This window comes from Leucoraja erinacea, chromosome 27, assembly GCF_028641065.1.
Source record: "Leucoraja erinacea ecotype New England chromosome 27, Leri_hhj_1, whole genome shotgun sequence".
NCBI classification, from domain to species: Eukaryota; Metazoa; Chordata; class Chondrichthyes; order Rajiformes; family Rajidae; genus Leucoraja; species Leucoraja erinaceus.
In genome coordinates, this window is record NC_073403.1 from 31579101 (window position 1) to 31602475 (window position 23375).

Below are 23375 nucleotides of genomic sequence, written 5' to 3' on the forward strand. Positions count from 1 at the left end.
AGGGAATGGGACTTCTCCTCTCGCATCATAGATGAGGCCCTCACTCATATCTCCTCGGTACCCCGCAGCTCAGTCCCATTAGTCGCAACAGAGACGGAGTCCCCCTCGTCCTTAACTTCTACCCCATCAGCTGACTCATACAACACGTAATACTCTGAAATTTCCACTACCTCCAACGGGATCCCACCACTAGTCACATCTCCACCCCTTTCCGCCTTCTGCAGAGACTGTTCCCTCCGCAACTACCTTGTTAACTCATTCCTTCCCACCCAAACCACCCCCTCCCCAGGTACCTTCCCCTGCAGGCGATGCAACACCTATCATTATACCTTCTCCTTCGACTCTGCCCAGGGACCCCGACAGTCCTTTCAGTTTAGGCAGAGGTTCACTTGCACCTCCTCCAACCTTATCTACTGTATCCATTGTTCAAGATGTGGGCTCTTATACATCGGCGAGACCAAACATAGACTGGTCGCTCGTTTTGATGAACACTTTCGCTCAGCCCGCCTGAACCTAACTGATCTCCCGGTTGCTAAGCACTTTAATTCCCCTTCCCATTCCCACACTGACCTTTCTGTCCTAGGTCTCCTCCACTGTCAGAGTGAGGCTAAATTGGAGCAACAGCATCTCACATTTCGTTTGGGCAGCTTACAGCCCAGTGGTATGAATATTAATTTATCTCACTTCAGGTAATAATAATAATAAATTTTATTTATGGGCGCCTTTCAAGAGTCTCAATGACACCTTACAAAAATTTAGCAGGTAGAGGAAAAACATGTAAGGGGAATGAAATAAATAGTAGAGACATGATTAGTACACAAAGGAAAGACAGAATTCAATTCAAAACACAATATGAGGCAATTAATGCACAGATGAAAAGGGAGGGGGACGTGGGGCTAAGGATAGGCAGAGGTGAAGAGATGGGTCTTGAGGCGGGACTGGAAGATGGTGAGGTACATGGAATTGCGAATCAGTTGGGGGAGGGAGTTCCAGAGCCTGGGAGCTGCCCTGGAGAAGGCTCTGTCCCCAAAACTGCGGAGGTTGGACTTGTGGATGGAGAGGAGACCGGCTGATGTGGATCTGAGGGACCGTGAGGGTTGGTAGGGGGAGAGGAGGTCAGTGAGATATGGGGGGGGGGGCCAGATGGTGGAGGGCTTTGTAGGTGAGGATCAGGATTTTGCAGGTGATCCGGTGGGAGACGGGAAGCCAGTGGCATTCCCTTTCTCTATCCAAGTCACACAAAGGTTCTCATTTTCACCCAATAAAAATGTTTCCTTTATCATCGTTACTATTTTGCATATCTTTTACTTCTTCTTTGATGTCCTTATGGTATATAGTGGCTCGCCACTGCTGTACACATCGTTGCACTATTGGAGTGTTATGTGCAAGGTCTGCAGTAGTACATGGATTATCCAGCAATGGGCATTGCAGTGGGTGTTGCATTGTCTGGGTCTGTGTGCCAGTCACAGGCTGTTGTACCCTCGATGTAGCCCCACTTGTGCATTGTCACACTTGACCGCCCGACCCCAGTTCGCAGTCAGTTGAGGCATCACCAGTTCAGCCAGTGTTCATCAGCACCTGGTGGTAAATGCTCTGCTGCTGGTATGTGCCCATCTTGGTGGAAATAGTGACAGTGGCTAGTCTGTTCTTCCACATCTGGAGGTGAGCATCAGCTGGTGTTGTTTCCAATAGGGTGACGCTGGTTAGGAAGCTCTCACAGGATTTTAACCGCCTATGAGGGGGCGCTTGGCTGTGTAATGGGTGTCTATCGTCTGTCAATTGTTTCAGACGCTCTGTCCTACTTGCAACAGCTCTCCTGATGTCTGGGGGAGCGATGCCAGCCAGTTGTTTATGCCCGTGGATCAGAGGCAACCAGTGATGCTATGGCAGCTGCCATTCAAGGATGAGTCTATCTTCTTTGCATGCGTAGATCTCTCCCAAGCAGGGCAGGCATATTCTGCTGCAGAGAAGCAGGGTGTTATGCCTGTAGTACATACTGTTGGGTTGGCACCCCATTTGGTGGTGGTGCGTTTGTTCTACATGTTGTTGCGGGTGCCCACCTTTGCTTTAGTTTTTTCCACATGTGCCTTAAATGTTAAGCAGCGGTTGAGTGTGACTCCAAGGTAGACTGGGTTTGGGCAATGTGCTAGTGAGAGTCCAGACCATGTGGCATGTAGTTGATGGTTAGCCTCTTGCAGGCACGGAATTCGCAATGAAAACATGGGGGGACGCAATTTCCTGGTGGCCGCGCGTGCTTGCGCACACTCACACACACGTGAGGCTTCAGCCGTGGGCCCTGTGGAGACGCACTGTCAAAATAAATTTAAACGAGAGAGGTGGCGGAGTTAGCACTCGGTGCTGGTGCTCGGTCTGTTCAGCAACAAGGGTGAGATCAACATCAGACAAGGCGCAAGTGTGGAGAAAAAGACTTAGTACGGAGTCAGGATCTAAACCCGTGTCCCTGGCGCTGTGAGGCAGCAGCAACACGCGGACCGAGTGGCCTCTCTCTCTCTCTCTCTCTCTGTGTACCTGCCAGCAGCCGCAGCAGACCCTCCGCCTTCCAGATAGAGAACCACATCCCTGGCGGTGACCCGGTCCTAGTTCCCTCTGCTCATCGGGTGCCGACTCCACGCTGTACCGAATCACCCCCGAGTCAAGCGGTGCTGGGCTGGAGGAGAGAGCGAGATGCATTAGTGCAAGGCTCCGTACGTGGGCTTGAATCGGTCTGTTCATGGGGTCTTTCATCGGCCGGCGGAGGCTTCAACATCGGGAGCCTTGATCGCCTCGATGCAGCAGTTTGATTTTAAGACGTGCCGGATGCTGAAAGGACCCGCAAATGGGCCAATTCAGCCCTTAGAAAACGGCTGATAAAGTCCAGATGACAAAACATGGGGGGGGGGGGGGGGGGGGGGGGGGGGGGGGGTTTCCCCCCCGCCTCCCAAAGCATGGGGGGGGGAACGTGTCCCCTCCGTACCCCACAGGATTTCCGCCCCTGGCCTCTTGGTTCCTAGGGTGGAATGCACAGACCTGTCTTTACGGTGGGTTGGCACGCAGCTGGTTTTCCTCATATCTTTTATTCATTGTTCTTTATCTCTCTACATCATCGTCTATATCTCTTGTTCCCCTTATCCCTAACCAGTCAAAAGAAGGGTCTCAACCCAAAACGTCACCCATTCCTTCTCTACAGAGATGCTGCCTGTCCCACTGAGTTACTCTATCTTTTGTCTATCACCTGGATTCTCTCAATTTCCCTTCCTAAACGAAGGAATGACATTGGCCACTCTCCAGTCCTGAGGGACCTCGCTTTTGGCTAGAGAAAGATCTTTGGCCATTGCATTCGCCATTCTTGCCATTCTCATTCGCCATTCTCCCAATAACATGGGATAGATCCCATTGGGCCCTGGGGATTAATCCGCTTTAATGCTCTTTGTGCCCCAACCCCACCTCCCCCTTGATTTCAAACTGCCCGTGTATATTAGTGTGCCCTTTGATATCACTGTCCTCTATGATCTGTTCTTTGGTGAATACAGATGCAAAGTACACATTTACTACATCCTCTTACTACAAGCATAAATTTGTCCTTTATCCTTGAACAGTCCTACAGTATATTCTCCTTGGTTACCCATTTAGTTTGGAGGTATAGCACGGAAACAGGCCCTTCGGCCCACTGAGTCTTCAGCGATCCCCACACAAGGGACAAATTACATTTATACCAAGCAAATTAACCTACTAACCTGTACGTCCTTGGAGTGTGGGAGGAAACCGAAGATCTTGGCAAAAACCCATCAACGCATAATCCTCTGACATTATCGCCACCTCCAATGGGAACCCACCACTAGACGCATCTTCCCATCTCCACTTTCCCCAGAGACTGTTCCCTCTACAATTCCCTGCTTCACTCATCCCTTCCCACCCAAACCACCCCCTCCCCAGGTACTTACCCCTGCAACCCCAGGAGATGCAACACCTGGCCCTATACCTACTCTGTACAGGGACTCCAACAGTCCTTTCACATGCGGCAGAGGTTCATTTGCACCTCCTCTAACCTCATCTACTGTATCCACTGTTTTAGGTGTGGACTATATATCAGTACGACCAAGTTCAGACTGGGTGATCATTTCGTTGAACACCTTCACTCCATCTGTCTAGGCCCACACAATCTCCTGGTTGCCAAACACTTTAACTGCCCTTCCCATTCCCATACTGAGCTTCCTGCTCTAGGCCGCCTCTACTGCCAGATTGATGAGAAGTGCAAATTGGAGGAACAACACCTCGTATTTCGGGTGGTATGAACTGAGACAACCCAGCGCTATGAATCAGTCTGAAGAAGGGTCTCAACCAGAAACATCACCCATTCCTTCTCTCCAGAGATGCTGCCTGTCCCACTGAGTTACTCCAGCATTTTGTTACTACCAGCGGTATGAATGTTGATTTCTTTAACTTCAATTAACCCCTGCATTCCCGCTCTCTCTGTCTCTCCACCACCCTAGTCATCCAGCTAGTTTCACAGTAGTCCTGCTGAGTTTCACTGTTTATATCCACTACTCATCACCTTCTCCGCAACCAACAATGGATCATTGTGGGCTCCACCTTTGCTTGATCATCGTTGCTGGCTTTGATTTGTTCTTTGCATTCCTTGCATTCATTTGTTCATTATACCTCTTCATACCTCTAGTTTCCCTCTCCCTTGACGCTCAGTCTGAAGAAAGGTCCTGACCCAAAACATCACCCATTCATGTATCATTAATGTTGCATTGACCCAACTTGGCCGTGGCAGTGGTTAAAATGTACCACTGTCATCTCTGGCTGTATGTCCCAGTTACTGCGTAAAAAAAAAACATGCCGCACACATTTTGTTTTCTGAACACTCAAATTCATGCTCTTCTCATTTCAGCCTCCCACTCCAAAAGAAGATTATCCAGAGATAATTGTGGGGAGCCCTCCTGGATATCTGGGTCATCGACGGCAACCTTCCAACTGGTCACAGGAAGATTACAGCGAGCCACAGTCACCGATGGATATGCCTGTATACCAGTCCATTGATCCAAAGGCTCCACGAGGCTGGTTTATAGAGTTGGACGAAGAAGGGCAGACGCTTTACACAAGTGAAGTTACCCACACAAAAGTAAGAAGCATGTCTTTGTACAGTGATAGCATCAAGTAAGATGTATGACATTTTTAAGTTTGTATTCTGAAGGTGAAACCATTACATTTTTCCATGGTATCTAGAAACAACATTGTAACGTAATGTCCAACTTTGTCCCAAATATTGCCCACCAGTGGTGGGAGCTCTAGTCTTCTCTTGAAGAATTTATGAGCTCAGCATCGGCAATTCTTCTGTAATGGAGTTTGTGAAAAATTCTTGCAGAACAGGTTTTAATTTAGAAATTAATTGTCCTAAAAGGCGGTGCTTGTGACTGGTAGTTTTGATCTCTGGCGCACATTTATAACATTTGTCCTCTTAATGGACTCATAATGAAGAAAGAGGGAGATAGGCGGCTTTAATTGTGAGTAAAATCGCAGCTAAGTTCACTATTGACAAACACCATCGAGTCATTGAGTGATACAGTGTGGAATACAGGCCCTTCGGCCCAACTTGCCCACATCGGCCAACAATGTCCCAGCTACACTAGTCCCACTTGCCTGCGCTTGGTCCATATCTCTCCAAACCTGTCCTATCCGTGTACCTGTCTAACTGTTTCTTAAATGATGGGCTAGTCCCAGCCTCAACTGCCTCCCCTGGCAGCTTGTTCCATACACCCATCAGCCTTTGTGTGAAAATGTTACCCTGTAGATTCCTATTAAACCTTAATGGCTGCAAGCATACCAACATAGTTTAGCATGTGCCGTGCATCACCTAACATTACACTTTAAGAAAAAGGAGCAGAAATAGAGAAATGGGTTTCTTGAGTCTGCTCTGCCATGCAATTTATTCATAGTTGATCTGATCTCGTTTAGCTCTCCTTTTTATATGTTTTCCAGCATATTGCTTAGAGTGAAGGGCAAGGCAGGCAAATGTTAGGAAGCTTGGCTGACGTGGGAAATTGAGGCACTCACTGGTAACGAATAAGAAGGATGCATGGGACAGGTATAGGTAGCTGTGATCAAGTGTATCCCTGATGGAGTTTCGGGAACTAAGGAGCAAACTAAAAAAGGAAATCTGAAGGGCAAAAAGGGGCCAGTAGTTAGCTCTGGCAGGTAGCATTAAGGACAATCCCAAGAGATTTTATAAATACATAAGTGGGGGAAAAGGGTAACTAGTGAGAGAGCGGGACCTCTCAGGAATCAAAGCGGGCACCTCTGTGTGGAGCCACAGGAGATGGGCAAGGTCCCCAATGAGTTTTTTCTCCTCTGTATTTACTGAGCAGAAAGACAGCAGGATTGAGGGGCAGTGAATAGAAATGTCTTGAGAGCAGTCAGAGTTACGGTCAAAGAGGTTAGAAGGTAGACAAATCTCCAGGGCTTCATCAGATTTCTCCGAGGACATTGTGGGAAGCTAGAGAGGAAATTGCGGGAGCCCTGCTTGAAATTTACGAGTCGTCATTAAAAACAAGAGAGGTGCCGGAAGACTGGAGGATGGCACTAGGGTTGCAGGGAAAATGCTGCGAACTATAGGCCAGTGAGCTGAACATCTGTAGTTGGAAAGTTACTGGAGAGTATCCTGAGGGATAGGATATACAGGCATTTAGTCAAACAAGGGTTGATTAAGGATAGTCAGCATGGTTTTGTTCGTGGGAGGTCGTGTCCCACAAATCTGATTGAGTTTTTTTGAAGACCGGGTATGGAGAAGATTTACAAGGATGTTGCCAGGACCAGAGTGGCTGACCTACAGGGAGAGGGTGAGTGTGTTGGGACTATTCCTTGGAGGCAGGAAGATGAGGGTTGATTTTATAGAGGTGTATAAAATCATGAGAGGGATAGATAGAGTAGATGCACATAGTCTCTTGCCCAGCGGAGAGGAATCGAGGACCAGAGGACATAAGTTTAAGGTGAAGGGGAAAAGATTTAATAGGAAACTGAGAGGAAACCTTTTCACACAAAGGGTGGGAGGTGTATGGAATGAGTTTCCAGAGGAGTTGGTTGAGGCTGTTCAACATCGGTCCATCTAGATATTCAATGATTTTTCCTCCACATTATCCCAATATTCATAACACTCTCTGAGAAGAAATTTCTCCTCATCTTGATACTAAATAGACTGCCTCTTACTCTGAAGATATTCTCAACTTTATTCTGGATACCCACATATGGGGTTATATTTTGCCAGAATTTACCTGCTGTATCTTGTAAGATTTGATAATATCCCACATTTTGTTTCTTCATTCAAGTCTAGGACAAATCTAATAAATTGTTCCTCTTAAAGTAATAAAGTCATAAGGAATAGGAGTAGAATTAGGCCATTCAGCCCATCAAGTCTACTCCGCCATTCAATCTTGGCTGATGTATCTCTCCTTCCTAATCCCATTTTTCTGCCTTCTCCCCGTAATCTATTCAGAAACCAGAAATCAACCTTTTGAATCTTCTTTGAACATCCTGCAAAGGAAATATATATTGCTATTGATATGCAGAAACAAACTGTGTGCTGGAGGAACATGGATGGGAAAGGTTTGGAGGGTTCTGGTACAAACATGGGCAAATGTGACTAGCTGAGATTGGGCATCTTGGTTAGCATGGACGAGTCGGGCCGAAGGGCTGATTTCCATACTGTATGACTCTGCAGGTATGGGATAACCCAGTGGCCATGATCTCTCCACTGTCAGGGAATAAAGAAGCCCGTAATGACGATATCCTACCATTCTACAATTGTCACTTTTCAAAGGCCCAATTACTTCATTTGCCTTTCTAATTGATATGTCTGAATGTTACCTTTCTGTGCTTCATATTTGGGGAGTTACGTCTCCATTTGGAGCTAACTGGTGGCTCGGTGCTGCCATTGAACTATGTACATGGGGTGGATTGTAGGTGCCTCATTGCTGCAATGTTGCTTCAGCAATGAACAACTCCTGGGACAGACACAAAATGCTGCTGTAATGGGCCTGTCTCACTTAGGCGACTGTTTAGGCGACTGCAGGAGACTATGCAGTCGCCACATGTTCGCCACATGTTTGCAGGTAGTTGCCAGGGAGTCGCCTTCATGGTCGTGAGGAGTTCCTGCATTCTGGGAACTAGTCGCGGCCTCATTATGGTCGCTGCAAATTTTTCAACATGTTGAAACACTAGCGGCGACTAGAATGAAGCCGCCGTGGAGAGTAGCGAGAATTCTCGAGCCGTAGGTGGGTCGCCAGGAGGTCGAAGGTTCTCGGAGGTTCTCGTAGATTGTAGCCGGTGCTGAACGGTGAATTTCATTGGCTCATTGGAGGAAAAAAAAGGTAAGCAGTAGTTTTCAGACCCAAGGATAACCGACCGGTAATGTTGATGTCGGCCGAGCTTCACAGCCATGTATCTCTGGCTTCTTAAAAGTTGTCTCCACCCCTTCTCCCCTCTCCCCCCTCTTTTAAAGGACTTACCATACACTGTGCTTTAGCCGTCTTAATTTCATCACGGTGTGTGTCTGTATCACCATGGCTTTGCACCGTGTGAATTTTTTAGACAGGGTAAGCGGATGGAGCGCTGTCTAAAAAATTCACATGGGCTGGTGAAGGAAGCATTGTGTGTGTGCGCGTGTGTGTACGCGCGTGTGTGTATGCGCGGGTGTTCTCTCTCCACTCTGACAGTCGCTGTTCCAATTGCCGATTTTTCAGTCCACTGAAAAGTTGCATGTGGGACAGGCCCGTAACTCAGCGGGACAGGCAGCATCTCCGGAGAGAAGGAATGGGTGATGCTTCAGTCTGAAGAATGGGCTCGACCCGAAAAGTTACCCTTCTCTCCAGAGATGCTGCCTGCCCCGCTGAGTGGCTGCAGCTTTTTGTGTCCATCTTCAGTTTAAACCAGCATCTGCAGTTCTTTCTTTCAACAATTCCTGGGAGCGGTTCCATAACTTTTCTGTATCTATCCAACATCTTAGACAATTCGTCAGACATTACTTCTATTGTAGGATTTCAACCTGTTGAATGATGAAAGTAATATAGTCTGACCTCTGTTTTATTTTGTTCCTCCTAGTGGATCAGGCACACAGATGCCAGTGGGAAGTTTTATTATTATAACCCAGATGAAGATAAATCAGTGTGGGAACTTCCACAGGTAAGAATGGTCAGAACTATTGGCAATTGAACCGCAAAGAACCTTGAATTGTGTGTCTGTCATAAGGTGTCCATTATATGGGGCACTGGCATATATTTGGCCCTAACTGCACCATTGTTAATGCATCGAGTCAGTATAAAAATTGTTTTACGATCGATTTTGTGGAATTGGGCCCATTTCCATGGAAGACCAGACGAAATTTCGTTCAAGGTGCACTGTGCCTAGGTGTATATCTGAATGACAATAAAGTTTTCATTCACCTGGAAATGGCATGTGTATTTTAATAAGTGGCTGGTACAGTGGGGCAGCAGTAGAGTTGCTACGGGTACAGTCTGTACGGAGTTTGTACGTTCTCCCTGTGACCTTGTGGGTTTTCTCCGGGTGCTCGGGTTTCCTCCAACACACCAAACGTTAATTGGCTTCTGTAAATCGTCCCTAGTGTGTAGATAGTGTTAATGTGCAGGGGTCGCTGGTCAGCGCAGACTCGGGGGCTGAAAGGTCTGTTTCCACGCTGTATTTCTGTATTATTGTGTCAGCACTTACGTAGACAATGAGCTTGATGCTCGTTTCTTAATTGGTAGGTATTATACTCTACAATGTGTTTTGCATTGACTGCAAAACTTTGCATTAAACTGCCTGGTTGTTCTGGTTGTGCAACAAGTTTGGTGCAGGAGCCCAGCCTGAGTGCCTGCGGCAACTTTTCCTGCTGCTGTCTGCACTCTGAAACTGTTGCAGTGGAAGCTGCTGACACAGGAATCGCCACCTAGCTGGGATTTAGGGAAAGAGCTGTAGTCTGTGGGGGGAAGAGGTGGAGCCAGACTTGTGCCTTCTCCTCAATTAAACATTGGACTGACTTGCTCTTTTTAGGTGAGGATGGAAATTAGTTACCTGACCATTTTTGATGCTAACCCTGATTTCGAAATAAGTGGCCACAAAGAAGGCACTCATCTCAACAGCAAGTTTACCAATGGCTGCTGTGGAAAGGGAAAACACTGCTGTGGAGGTAGAAAGCCACATGCTCTGGGTTCATGTGTTTAGAGATGCAGCATGGAAACAGGCCCTTTGACCCACAGTGCAAAAACTGGCCCTTTGGCACAAAATGCCGACCAAAATGCCCAACAATGCTAGCCCCACCAGCCCTCATCTGGCCCATATCCCTCCAACCTTTCCTATCCACGTAACTGTGAATTATTATTATATTGCCTATAGCAACAACCTCTTCTGTCAAACAGGAACATTTGTTGGAGAAACACGAGTTCTTTGAGTGAACCTGTGACAAACATTATTTGGTAAACTCGGAGATTAATTTACAACCACTGTAGAGAAGCTTGTAAGCATTGCTGCTTGGTTTATTGCTCATGCAATAAAACTAAAATGCTGTGTATGCACTGTGACTTTTGTGGAGAGAGAGTTAATGTTGCGATACAATGAACTGAAAAATGAGGAAGCAAATATTCATCTGTAAGTTTGTAGAACACGGGACGTGTTTATGAAAGGGGGAACCAAGGATGTCCATGTGATGCTTTTGTTGCCATTTAAGAGAGTGAGCTGACCTTCCTGGAGTGGTGAAGAGTTGGAAGCAGATGAATGAAGGACGTTGAGAGGGAAAGAAACTATGCTGGGGCTGTGGAATGCTACACTGAGCAGTTGTCAGAAAGAGCCATGATGTGCACTTTTCAACTTTCTTTGGCAGGACTACTTTGTTATGGAGTTATAGAGCACAGATATTAGTCTTAGTTTAGTTTAGAGATACAGCGCAGAAAGAGGCCCTTCGACACATCGAGTCCACACCGACCAGCGATCCCCGTCACAGCCTGTCTCTACTGGTCAATACAGATCTGCCCTTTGGCCACCATGTTACAATTATTATTAATTCCCATTCTAGCTTATGGGATCTAAAGGATTTTTGTGTCTAATTAATTGAAAGGTAGACCATAGAAACTGGCCCTTCAAGCACCGCTTACGCTGACCTTTGATCACCCAGTCCCACTAGTTCTATGTAATCCCACTTTCTTATCTACTACCTACACACCAGAGACCAATTACCCTACAAACCCGCATGTCTTTTGGACGTGAGAGGAAACCAGAGCACCCGTAGGAAACCCACGCTCTCCCCCGCTACGCTCTAACCTTAGGAGGGATGTGAAGAAACTCTGCCCTGACTACAACCAAAGTCAGAATCAAACCTGAGTCTCTGGCGCTGTGAGGCAGCAGCTCCACCGGCTGCTCCACCAGCTGCCCCCCCCCCCCCCCCCCCCCCCCCCCCTGCCCCCCCAACTGTGTCACCTACTTGATGCTTCTTTTGGGTAACAGAGAAACTTCACTTTCAATAGTTATGTAAATCTTGCAGTTGTAAACAAGCAAGTGAATATTCAGTAGTGCAGGCAGATGCTCTTCTGTCCTTCCACCTGCAAAGGTGTGAATGCTTGTTTATCGTGTGATTGAGAAAGGAGTATTTTCTAAACATCTGGGTTGTATTGTTATTGCCGGTGCATGCCACCCTTTAGATTAAGCAGGCTCCATAATCACGGAGTGTGTAAGAATAAATGGGTATCTTTTCCTCTTCTCCAGTATGAAGCTCCGTCAAATCAACATAGTGCCGGAAATGGAATGGACCAAGAGGGAAATTTGGTTTTCACACACTGGCGCCATGGCCAGTCACTGAAAATTATTCGCTCTGACACTGAGGAGAAGGTAAATGATGAATCTCTGTGTTGAGCTCTGCAGGGCCAGAGGGATGAAGATTCCTCTCGTTGATGCAATCATTTGTGTAAATGCTGACCTGTCCACTCCAATGCCTGGGTTTCTAACCAATATCACGGGATGGAAAACCCTCTGCTTTCTCAATCAATCTTGAGATTAGTCCAACAGGACTACCGTTCTGGGAATCTTTAGCTGATGATAGGGATTGGCAGACCATGGGAGTCCTGGCACTTGCTGAGGGTTGAGTGCAGAGGTAGGTTTGACATGGGAACTAGATGAACATTTTCAATCCTGTCTCCCGTAAGTTTCGTGAAGGGGTCAATCTAGAATCAAATTGATACCCTTATGTATGAATGTAGAGTCAAATTTAATATTTTGGAAAATGCAAACAAAATTGTATCCATTTGCTAATTATAGATAGAAAGCATCAACTGTATTCTATATGGGGACATCACAGAGTTTGACATGTAGAACAGAAAACACTACAGTGCAGGAACTGGCCATTGGCCCACAATGTGTGAGCTGAAAATAATGCCAAGGCCAACTCATATCTGTCTGTACATAATCCATATCTCTCCATTCCCTGCATATCCATGTCTGTATCCAACGTCTCAAATGCCAGTATCGTATCTGTTTCCATCACCACCCATGGCAGCACGCTCAAAGTATTCACCATCCTCTGTGTAAAAATAAACTTGCCCTGCACAATTCCTTTACACTTTTCTCTTCTTGCCTTCAAGCTATACCCTTTAGTATTTCTAAAGGGTATAGACAATCATTGTTCCCCTGACCTCGAGTATATGTCTGTAAGATGCCGGCCTTTTTTTCTACCGAGAGAACTAACAGTCGTGATTGTCACGGCTGTGTATATTCCACCTGACGCCAATGTAAACAAGGCGCTCTCTCTCCTGCTGAACACCATTAACGAACAGCAGCGGGACCACCCCGAAGGTGTTCACATAATCGCAGGGGACTTTAATAAGGCCAACTTGAAGACTGTACTGCCGAAATTCTACCAACATGTCAAGTGTTCTACTAGAGGGGTGAACACGCTGGATCATGTTTACACCAATATCAAGCACGCGTATAGAGCCATCCCCCTCCCCCAACTCGGCCAGTCAGACCATCTCTCCCTCCTGCTCTCTCCAGCCTACACCCCCCTCAGACGCAGTGCCAGGCCCACCATAAAATCTGTTACAACCTGGCCTGAAAATGCACTCTCCAATCTACAGGACTGCTTTACACAGACAAACTGGGACATATTCGAACACCAGGACCTGGAAACTCTCACAGAATCGGTGCTGGACTATATCAAGTTCTGCATCGGAAATGTGACTGTAGACAAAAACATACGGGTTTTCCCAAACCAGAAACCCTGGATGTCCAGTCAGGTCCGCACACTCCTCAGAGCCCGCGATGCTGCCTTCAGGTCAGGTGACAGAGCTCTGTACAGGGCTGCTCGAGCCGACCTGAAAAGTGGTATTAAAAAGGCCAAGGCGGATCACAAGAGGAGCATAGAGTCCCACTTGTCCAGCAATAATACACGGGAGGTATGGCGGGGCATACAAGACATTACCAACTACAGAGGCTGTGCCACAAAGTCAGAAGACCTGAGTGCGCCGCTGGCAGAAAAGCTAAATTGCTTCTTCTCCCGCTTTGAGACATCACAACAGCAGCACTCACCTGCTACAGCCCTGTTCCCACCCTCACCTGGCTCCTGTACTACCCCACTCACTGTCGGGGAACACGATGTCAGACGGGTGCTCCTGGCAGTGAACCCCAAGAAGGCTACCGGCCCAGATGGAGTCCCTGGTAAGGTGCTCAAAGCGTGCGCCCACCAGCTCACTGCCATCTTCACCAGAATTTTCAATCTCTCCCTGGCCCAGGCAGTTATTCCGTCCTGCCTAAAATCAGCCACAATCGTCCCTGTGCCGAAGAAGTCTCCCATCACCAGCCTTAATGACTACCGTCCTGTGGCCCTCACTCCGGTAATCACGAAGTGCTTCGAGAGGTTGGTCCTCCAGCACATCAAGGACTATCTACCACCAGACTTCGACCCCCACCAATTCGCTTATCGCCAAAACAGATCCACAGAAGACGCCATCACCGTAGCTCTCCACTCTGTGCTGAGCCATCTGGAGCAGGGGCAGAGCTACGTCCGGATGCTCTTTGTGGATTTTAGTTCAGCCTTTAACACAATCATCCCGGACATCCTCATTGGTAAACTGGTCACTCTCGGCCTCCCCACTGTCACATGTGCCTGGATTAAGGATTTCCTCACAAACCGGCCCCAGACTGTGAGACTTGGCCCCCACCTCTCCTCCACTCGCAGGTTGAGTACCGGTTCCCCACAGGGCTGTGTGCTAAGCCCCCTCTTATACTGTCTCTACACCTACGACTGTAGTCCGGCCCACAACAACAACCGCATCGTCAAATTTGCTGACGACACTACTGTGGTCGGACTTATTTCAAAGGGAGACGAGGCAGCCTACAGAGAGGAAGTCCTGAAGTTGACAACCTGGTGCTCAGAAAACAATCTGGCTCTGAACACCAGGAAAACAAAAGAGCTCATTGTCGACTTCAGGAGGCACAGCACCGACTTAGCCCCCCTACACATTAACGGCGAGTGTGTGGAGAGGGTCAACACCTTCCGGTTTCTCAGCGTCCATATCGTGGCTGACATCTCCTGGACGGACAACACGACAGCGGTCATCAAGAAGGCTCAGCAGCGGCTGCACTTCCTGAGGGTCCTCAGGAAGCACAACCTAGACTCTAACCTGCTGCTGACCTTCTACCGCTCGTCCATCGAGAGCCTGCTGACATACTGCATTACAGCATGGTATGGCAGCTGCACCATGGCAGACAGGGAGAGGCTTCAGAGGGTAACCAGGACAGCGCAGAGGATCATTGGCTGCCCTCTCCCCTCCCTGATGGACATCTACACCTCCCGCTGCCTTAGCAGGGCAAAGAAGATCATCAAAGACAGCTCCCATCCTGCGTTTGGACTGTTCGACCTGCTGCCCTCTGGAAGGCGCTATAGGTGCATCAAATCCAGGACAAACAGACTCAGGAATAGCTGCTTCCCGAGAATTATATCTACCATGAATTCAAATCCACACATTCACTGACTACACCGCCCAACACGGACTTCCATCTGTATATATGTATATATGTATGTAGCGCCGTAGAATTTGTGCACCTATTCCCCCCCCCCCATCTCCCTTCTGTTTTGTTTTCTGTTTCTTGTTTTTTGTGTAAAATTGTATGTATGCACTGAGTACGAGCAGCTTTCAGTTTCACTGTACATGTATAGTGACAATAAATGGCATATCTATATCTATCTATTTGATTTTTCCAACCTGGGAACAATATTCTGACAATCTATCCTAATCTCCCTATCTATGCTGAATAATTTCATATACTTCAATCAGGTCAGGCAACCTAAGGCGCTCCAGAGAAAAGAATCCAAGTTCGTCCAGCCTCTCCCTGTAGCTAATTATCCCTAATCCAGGCATAATTCTGGTAAATCTCCTCCGTACCCTTTCCAAAGCGTCCACATCCTTAAAATAATGGGGCAACCAGAGCTACACACGCAACACTCCATATGCAGCCTAACCAATGTCCTATAAATGGTTCCTGACATGCACAATGCCCTGGCCTATGTAAGCAAGAATACAATACCCCTTCATAACCACTCTATCTACTTGTGTTGCCACTATCAGGGGGTTATGGACTTGGACCCAAGATCCCTCCGTACTTCACTGCTGTTCAGGGTCTTGCCATTAATTGTATATTTTCCCTTTATATTCAATTTCTTAAACTGCAACACCTCGCGCTTGCTCGGATTAAACTTCATCTGCCATTTTTCCAACGTAGTGAAAGCCCTGCAGCTTAATGGTTTTATGGAAGTATTTGTCTACCTTCCGCAACAGACTGGTTCCACCCAGATGCAGGGCAGAATGGCGCAGGAGATCCTTCTTCCCAGTGGCTATCAAACTTTATAACTTCTCCCCTTCTGTCGTAGGGTAGACTGAGACTGAAAATAATTTGCCTCCTAGGATAAATATTCTATGGTATCACATTGTAACATTTGTAGAGATTAACACAAGGAAATTAGAGCAGAGTAGGCCATTGAGCCCGAACTTTTAACCCACCATTCAATATGATCTTGATTGATTTACCCCAGGACTTGGGTCTTTGTGCCAATCCCTATCCCCATCCCCACTGTTAAAATATCAGATTTTGTTGCGCACTAATAGAGAAGGGAAGCAGTTTGTTCATTGCCCTGAGAAGGAAAAGTATGATTTATGCAGTTCTTGAATGAAATTGTTGTTTGCGCTTCCTTCATAATGCAGAAGTAATTCCTGGTTGGAATTCCTGCTAGTTTAACCGTGTGGCAATTGTTATTGAATGCATGCATTGCTAAACTCGTTTCAAGTGGGGAAGAGTTGATCTGACTGCTTGTGTTCTTAATGCCCACTGTTACAAAGGAACCCACCATGTCCAGTGGCAGCATTGCTGTGTGCGCCAGGTTTATCAGTGTAAGGTCAATACTGTGTTGCACACCCTTTCATCAGATGGTTGGCCAAATATCTAAGTATCTTTGCAATTGTTAAAGAGAAGGGAGATGTTATCAGTATGCTCTGGATTCATCCAGGAAAGCAGGATGTATTCCAATATCCTATTCCCACTGAGCTCAATGATTCAATTATACTTTATTGTCATATACCAAGGTTCAGTGAAATGCTTTGTTTTGTAAAGTTTAGAGATACAGTGCGGAAACAGGCCCTTCGGCCCACCGAGTCTGTACTGACCAGCGATCCTCGCACATTAACACTATCCAACACACACTGGAGACAATTTACATTTTTACCAAGCCAATTAACCTACAAACCTGTATATCTTTGGATTGTGGAAGGAAACAGAAGATCTTAGAGAAAACCCACGCAACCCAATAAAATCATGTCGCAGACCTCACCTAGCCAGTACACAAGTGTTGCCATGTTTTGGCACCGACAAAGTTACAAAAGTTCACCGAACTCGCATATATTTTCTAGGAACAAGAAATAGAGAAAATGCACTCAAAGTTTTCTCCTTCAAATTGTTTCATAGACGGTAGCACGGAACGACTGTACGTTAGTGGTGACACTGGCAGTTTTTGATTTGCTGGATTTCTTGCTTCAGCTTCCGCTAGTTAATTGCCCCTCCTTCCCAGTCTCCAGCTGCCCATTGGATTTTCCTCCTCTCACTACTTAAATTATAACAGAGGATGCTCAAAGCTGTTATCACTTACACTTGATCCAGGTTAAAATCATTCAGACGGTACAATGCCCTCCATAATGTTTGGGACAAAGACCCATCATTTATTTATTTGCCTCTGTACTCCACAATTTGAGATTTATAATCGAAAAAATCACATGTGGTTAAAGTGCCAGATGTGGTTAAATTGTCAGATTTTATTAAAGGGCATTTTTATACAATTTGTTTCACCATGTAGAAATTACAGCTGTGTTTATACCTAGTCCCCCCCATTTCAGGGCACTGTACTTTTTGGGACTCATGGCTTCATAGGCGTTTGTAATTGCTCAGGTGTGTTTAATTGCCTCCTTAATGTAGGTATAAGAGAGCTCTCAGCACTTAGTCTTTCCTCCGGTCTTTCCATCATCTTTGGAAGCTTTTATTGCTGCTTATCAACATGAGGACCAAAGTTGTGCCAATGAAAGTCAAAGGAGCCATTATGAGATTGAGAAACAAGAATAAAACTGTTAGAGACATCAGCCAAACATTAGGCTTGCCAAAATGAACTGTTTGGAACATCATTAAGAGCCTGTCCTACATAGGCGACTTTTTAGGCGAGTGCAGGAGACTGCGCTCGCCTCATGATCGCCACATGTCCGTTGCTGATCTCTGGTGAGTCTCCTTCATGGAGTTCCTGGAGTCTGGTAACTAGTCATGGCCTCAGTATGGTCGCCGCAATCTTTTCAACATGTTGAAAAAATGTCTGCGACGAAAAATTGGTCACAATGAAGAAAATCGCTAATCCTGTAGTCCTGGGTGCAGTTGTAGTGGGGTTGCCATGTAGTCATGGGTAGTCGAAGTAGTCTTGGGTAGTTTTAGTTAATCGCCTTTGCTGACCGGTCATTTTCATTGGCTCATTGGGGGAAAAACTTAAGCATGAGTTTTCAGAACCAAGGATAACCGACCGGTAATGTTAAATGGCCGCTAAACTTCACAACTGTGTATCTCTGGCTTATTAAAAGTTGTCTGGCTTCTTAAAAGTGGCTCCACTCCTTCTCCCCTCTTCTCCGCCCCCTTCTTCACTCCCCCTCCCCCCTCTTTTAAAGGACTTACCGTACACTGTGCTAACCATCTTAACCTTCCTGTTCATCGCAGTGTGCGTCTGTATCACCTTGGCTTTGCACCGTGTGAATTTCAGACAGCGCTCCCCCGCTTTCCCTGGCCCCCGCCTTTGCGATGTGTTTGAGTGTGTGTTCCACTCTGACAGTCACCGTTACAATTCCCAGTTTTTCAGGCGAGTGCCGCGAACTTGACAGTCGCTGGCAGTCTGCTGAAAAATCGCCTAAGTGGGACAGGCCCTTTAAGAAGAAGGGAGAGCACTGGGGAGCTTACGAATCGCAAAGGGACTGGCAGGCCAAGGAAGACCTCCACAGCTGATGATAGAAGAATTGTCTCTATAATAGAGAAAAATCCCCAAACACCTGTCCGACAGATCAGAAACACTCTTCAGGAGAGGTGTGGATTTGTCAATTACCAGATGCCTTCATGAACAGAAATACAGAGGCTACACTGCAAGATGCAAACTACTGGTTAGCTGCAAAAATAGGATGGCCGGGTTACAGTTTGCCAAGAAGTACTTAAAAGAGTAACCACAGTTCTGGAAAAAAGGTCTTGTGGACAGATTAACATATCAGAGTGATGGCAAGAGCAAAGTATGGACGAGACAAGGAACTGCCCAAGATCCAAAGCTTACCACCTCATCTGTGAAACAGTGGTGGGGGTGTTATGGTCTGGGCATGTTTGGCTGCTGAAGGTACTGGCTCACTTATCTTCATTGATGATACAACTGCTGATGGTAGTAGCATTATGAATTCTGAAGTGTATAGACACATCCTATCTGCTCAAGTTCAAACAAATGCCTCAAAACATTGGCCGGCGGTTCATTCTATAATAAGACAATGATCTCAAACATATTGCTAAAGCAACAAAGGAGTTTTTCAAAGCTAAAAAAATGGTCAATTCTTGAGTGGGCAAGTAAATCACCTGATCTGAACCCAAATGAACAAGCCTTTTATATGCTGAAAAGAAAACTGAAGGGGACTAGCCCCCAAAACAAGCATAAGCTAAAGATGGCTGCAATACAGGCCTGGCAGAGCATCACCAGAGAAGACACCCAGCAACTGGTGATGTCCATGAATCGCAGACTTCAAGCAGTCATTGCATGCAAAGGATATGCAACAAAACACTGAATATGGCTACTTTCATTTACATGACATTGCTGTGTCCCAAACATTATGGTACCCTGAAATGAGGGTACTATGTATAAACACTGCTGTAATTTCTACATGCTGAAACCAATGTGTAAAAATGGCCTTTATTAAAATCTGACAATGTGCACTTTAGCCACATGTGATTTTTTTCTAATACAAATCACAAATTGTGGAGTACAGAGGCAAATAAATAAATGATCGGTCTTTGTCTCAAACATTATGGAGGGCACTGTATTGATTTAGTCTGAAATATATATACTTATATTTCGACTCGTGATAGCACTTGAATGCTTTTGTGTTCTTCGAGTCCTAGATACAACTATTTTGAATAGACAATATTATTTTCATGTTTTAGAAAGAGACACGGCAGCGACTATATTAAAACTTTTAAAATGCAAATATGGTACTAAAACAATTCCATTATAATAAGAACAAAGGGTTGGGAATTTATATGTAGCTGAAAATAAATTGTACATAATATAATTGTTAATCCAAAATAATAACTCTGGTAAGGGCACAGAATTGATCTTGGATGTGTTAAAACCTAAAAGCTTAATTCAGTGGCCTATACCATGCAATATGTTGTAACGAGAACACGATAGAAGTTATTTCCCGCTCTCATTGATAGGTAGAATTAACGCTATAAAAATGACTTTCTTACCACAATTAATATATTTGTTTCAAGCGATCCCAATATATATTCCAAAATACTTTTTCAAAAAACTAGATTCTACTATCACTAATTTTATATGGGATTACAGAGCACACAGAATTCAACGAAAGCATTTGTGTAAACCTAAAGAAGTTGGGGGTTTATCATTACCTAACTTTATGTATTACTACTGGGCAGTGCATATTAAGAACATAATGTACTGGTTGGATAGTTACACTCAGCAGTTGGAGTGGATAAGAATGGAGAAGGAGGAGTGCTATCCGCACGATATAGGAACGATCCTGCTCTCACCGATAAAATTGAATAGTATAATATATAAGAAGAACCCAATTATTCACAATACAATAAGAATTTGGAAACAAATAAAAGTATCCTTGAAATTAAATAATCTATCAGTACTAACCCCACTATTGAACAATCCCGCATTCAAACCATCTCTCATCGACAAAACATATCAACAATGGGATAGACTGGTAGGGGATATGTATGAATTGGGCAAACTGTTATCATTTCAACAGTTAAAATTAAAATTTAAACTGAAGGATAATCAATATTTTAAATATATACAGATATGTGACTTTATGAAGAAATGTATACATAGATTTCAAACTATATTTTTAGACCCTTTAGAAGGAGCAATGAATATTAAGGCTGATTCACAAAAACTAATATCATACTTTCATAGTAATATATTAAATAGAGAATTACCCTCAACTGAAGCACTAAGAGAAGATTGGGAACATGAGCTAATGATAAAGATCTCGAAGGATAGATGGGAAAAGTATCTGATGAACACACATAATTGTTCTATTAATGAATCGCAGACTTCAAGCAGTCATTACATGCAAAGGATATGCAACAAAACACTGAACATGGCTACTTTCATTTACATGACATTGCTGTGTCCCAAACATTATGGTACCCTGAAATGAGGGTACTATGTATAAACACTGCTGTAATTTCTACATGCTGAAACCAATGTGTAAAAATGGCCTTTATTAAAATCTGACAATGTGCACTTTAGCCACATGTGATTTTTTCTAATACAAATCACAAATTGTGGAGTACAGAGGCAAATAAATAAATGATCGGTCTTTGTCTCAAACATTATGGAGGGCACTGTATTGATTTAGTCTGAAATATATATACTTATATTTCGACTCGTGATAGCACTTGAATGCTTTTGTGTTCTTCGAGTCCTAGATACAACTATTTTGAATAGACACTGTTTTTTTCATGTTTTAGAAAGAGACACGGCAGCGACTATATTAAAACTTTTAAAATGCAAATATGGTACTAAAACAATTCCATTACAATAAGAACAAAGGGTTGGGAATTTATATGTAGCTGAAAATAAATTGTACATAATATAATTGTTAATCCAAAATAATAACTCTGGTAAGGGCACAGAATTGATCTTGGATGTGTTAAAACCTAAAAGCTTAATTCAGTGGCCTATACCATGCAATATGTTGTAACGAGAACACGATAGAAGTTATTTCCCGCTCTCATTGATAGGTAGAATTAACGCTATAAAAATGACTTTCTTACCACAATTAATATATTTGTTTCAAGCGATCCCAATATATATTCCAAAATACTTTTTCAAAAAACTAGATTCTACTATCACTAATTTTATATGGGATTACAGTGCACACAGAATTCAACGAAAGCATTTGTGTAAACCTAAAGAAGTTGGGGGTTTATCATTACCTAACTTTATGTATTACTACTGGGCAGTGCATATTAAGAACATAATGTACTGGTTGGATAGTTACACTCAGCAGTTGGAGTGGATAAGAATGGAGAAAGAGGAGTGCTATCCGCACGATATAGGAACGATCTTGCTCTCACCAATAAAATTGAATAGTATAATATATAAGAAGAACCCAATTATTCACAATACAATAAGAATTTGGAAACAAATAAAAGTATCCTTGAAATTAAATAATCTATCAGTACTAACCCCACTATTGAACAATCCCGCATTCAAACCATCTCTCACCGACAAAACATATCAACAATGGGATAGACTGGTAGGGGATATGTATGAATTGGGCAAACTGTTATCATTTCAACAGTTAAAATTAAAATTTAAACTGAAGGATAATCAATATTTTAAATATATACAGATATGTGATTTTATGAAGAAATGTATACATAGATTTCAAACTATATTTTTAGACCCTTTAGAAGGAGCAATGAATATTAAGGCTGATTCACAAAAGCTAATATCATACTTTTATAATAATATATTAAATAGAGAATTACCCTCAACTGAAGCACTAAGAGAAGATTGGGAACATGAGCTAATGATAAAGATCTCGAAGGATAGATGGGAAAAGTATCTGATGAACACACATAATTGTTCTATTAATGCAAGATATAATTTAATTAAATTCAAATTATTACATAGACTATATTATTCAAAAACGAGGTTGAATAAATTTTATCCAAACGTCTCTCCCAGATGCGATAAATGTTTGTTTCAAAACGCTAATATAACACATTCATTTGTAGGATGTGCAAAGTTGAATACATTTTGGAGCGATATATTTGATATATTTACAAAGCTTTTTAAGTCCACAATAGAACCTAAAACGGAATGGATTATATTTGGGATATCAATTTAAATAAAGACCAAAACATTTTTTTTAATTATGGGTTAATAATTGGAAAGAAATTGATACTTAAATTTTGGAAAAATACAACCATACCAACTGTTAAAAGGTGGATTAGGAATATGATGGACATAGCACGCCTTGAAGAAATTAGACTCCGACTAATAGATAAATATGACCAATTCTTAAGGAGTTGGTCTCCTTTCATCGACTTTTTGGAATCATGTGATGCAGCGGTACCGTAAAGATTGCTGATTTCAGATTTGAAAATTTCTCTTTTAAGGGGCCTTCTCTCCTATTTCTACTTTCTACTGTTTTTTTTTTTTATACACACTTCACGTTTTTCTATTCTCTACCATCTATTTTTCCACTTTTTCCCCTTTCCATTGTTTTCTTTTTCTTGTCTTGCTTACTTCCTTCTCAAAACATAAAAGTAGAGGTTGTACATAGAATGGATTATGGTATGACATAGTTGGCACCTAAAATTAGGTTCCACTGTACTGTTTTGTACTGTATTAACTTCTAATAAAATAAATTAAAAAAAACAAAAAAAAAAGAAGTTATTTCCCCTCAAGATCTATGGGTTACATAATGGGCAAGATATTTGTTCCATAGAAGACACAATAAGAAGAGAATAAGACACAAACATTGCGGACTAGACTTCCCATGGACAGGCAATAAATATCTTGCGTA

At 44.0% G+C, this 23375-nt stretch overlaps 1 protein-coding gene across 4 annotated transcripts in view; it reads left to right on the top strand.

Moving 5' to 3' along the window:
* LOC129710404 (rho GTPase-activating protein 27-like) overlaps window positions 1-23375 on the top strand; it is a 257949-nt gene that overhangs the window by 198649 nt on the left and 35925 nt on the right. For all 4 annotated transcript variants that reach the window (XM_055657383.1, XM_055657379.1, XM_055657380.1 and 1 more), the window contains 3 exons: window positions 4895-5125; window positions 9097-9177; window positions 11749-11871. In XM_055657383.1, coding sequence (XP_055513358.1) covers window positions 4895-5125; window positions 9097-9177; window positions 11749-11871 — 435 coding nt within the window. The remainder of the gene's footprint in view (window positions 1-4894; window positions 5126-9096; window positions 9178-11748; window positions 11872-23375) is intronic.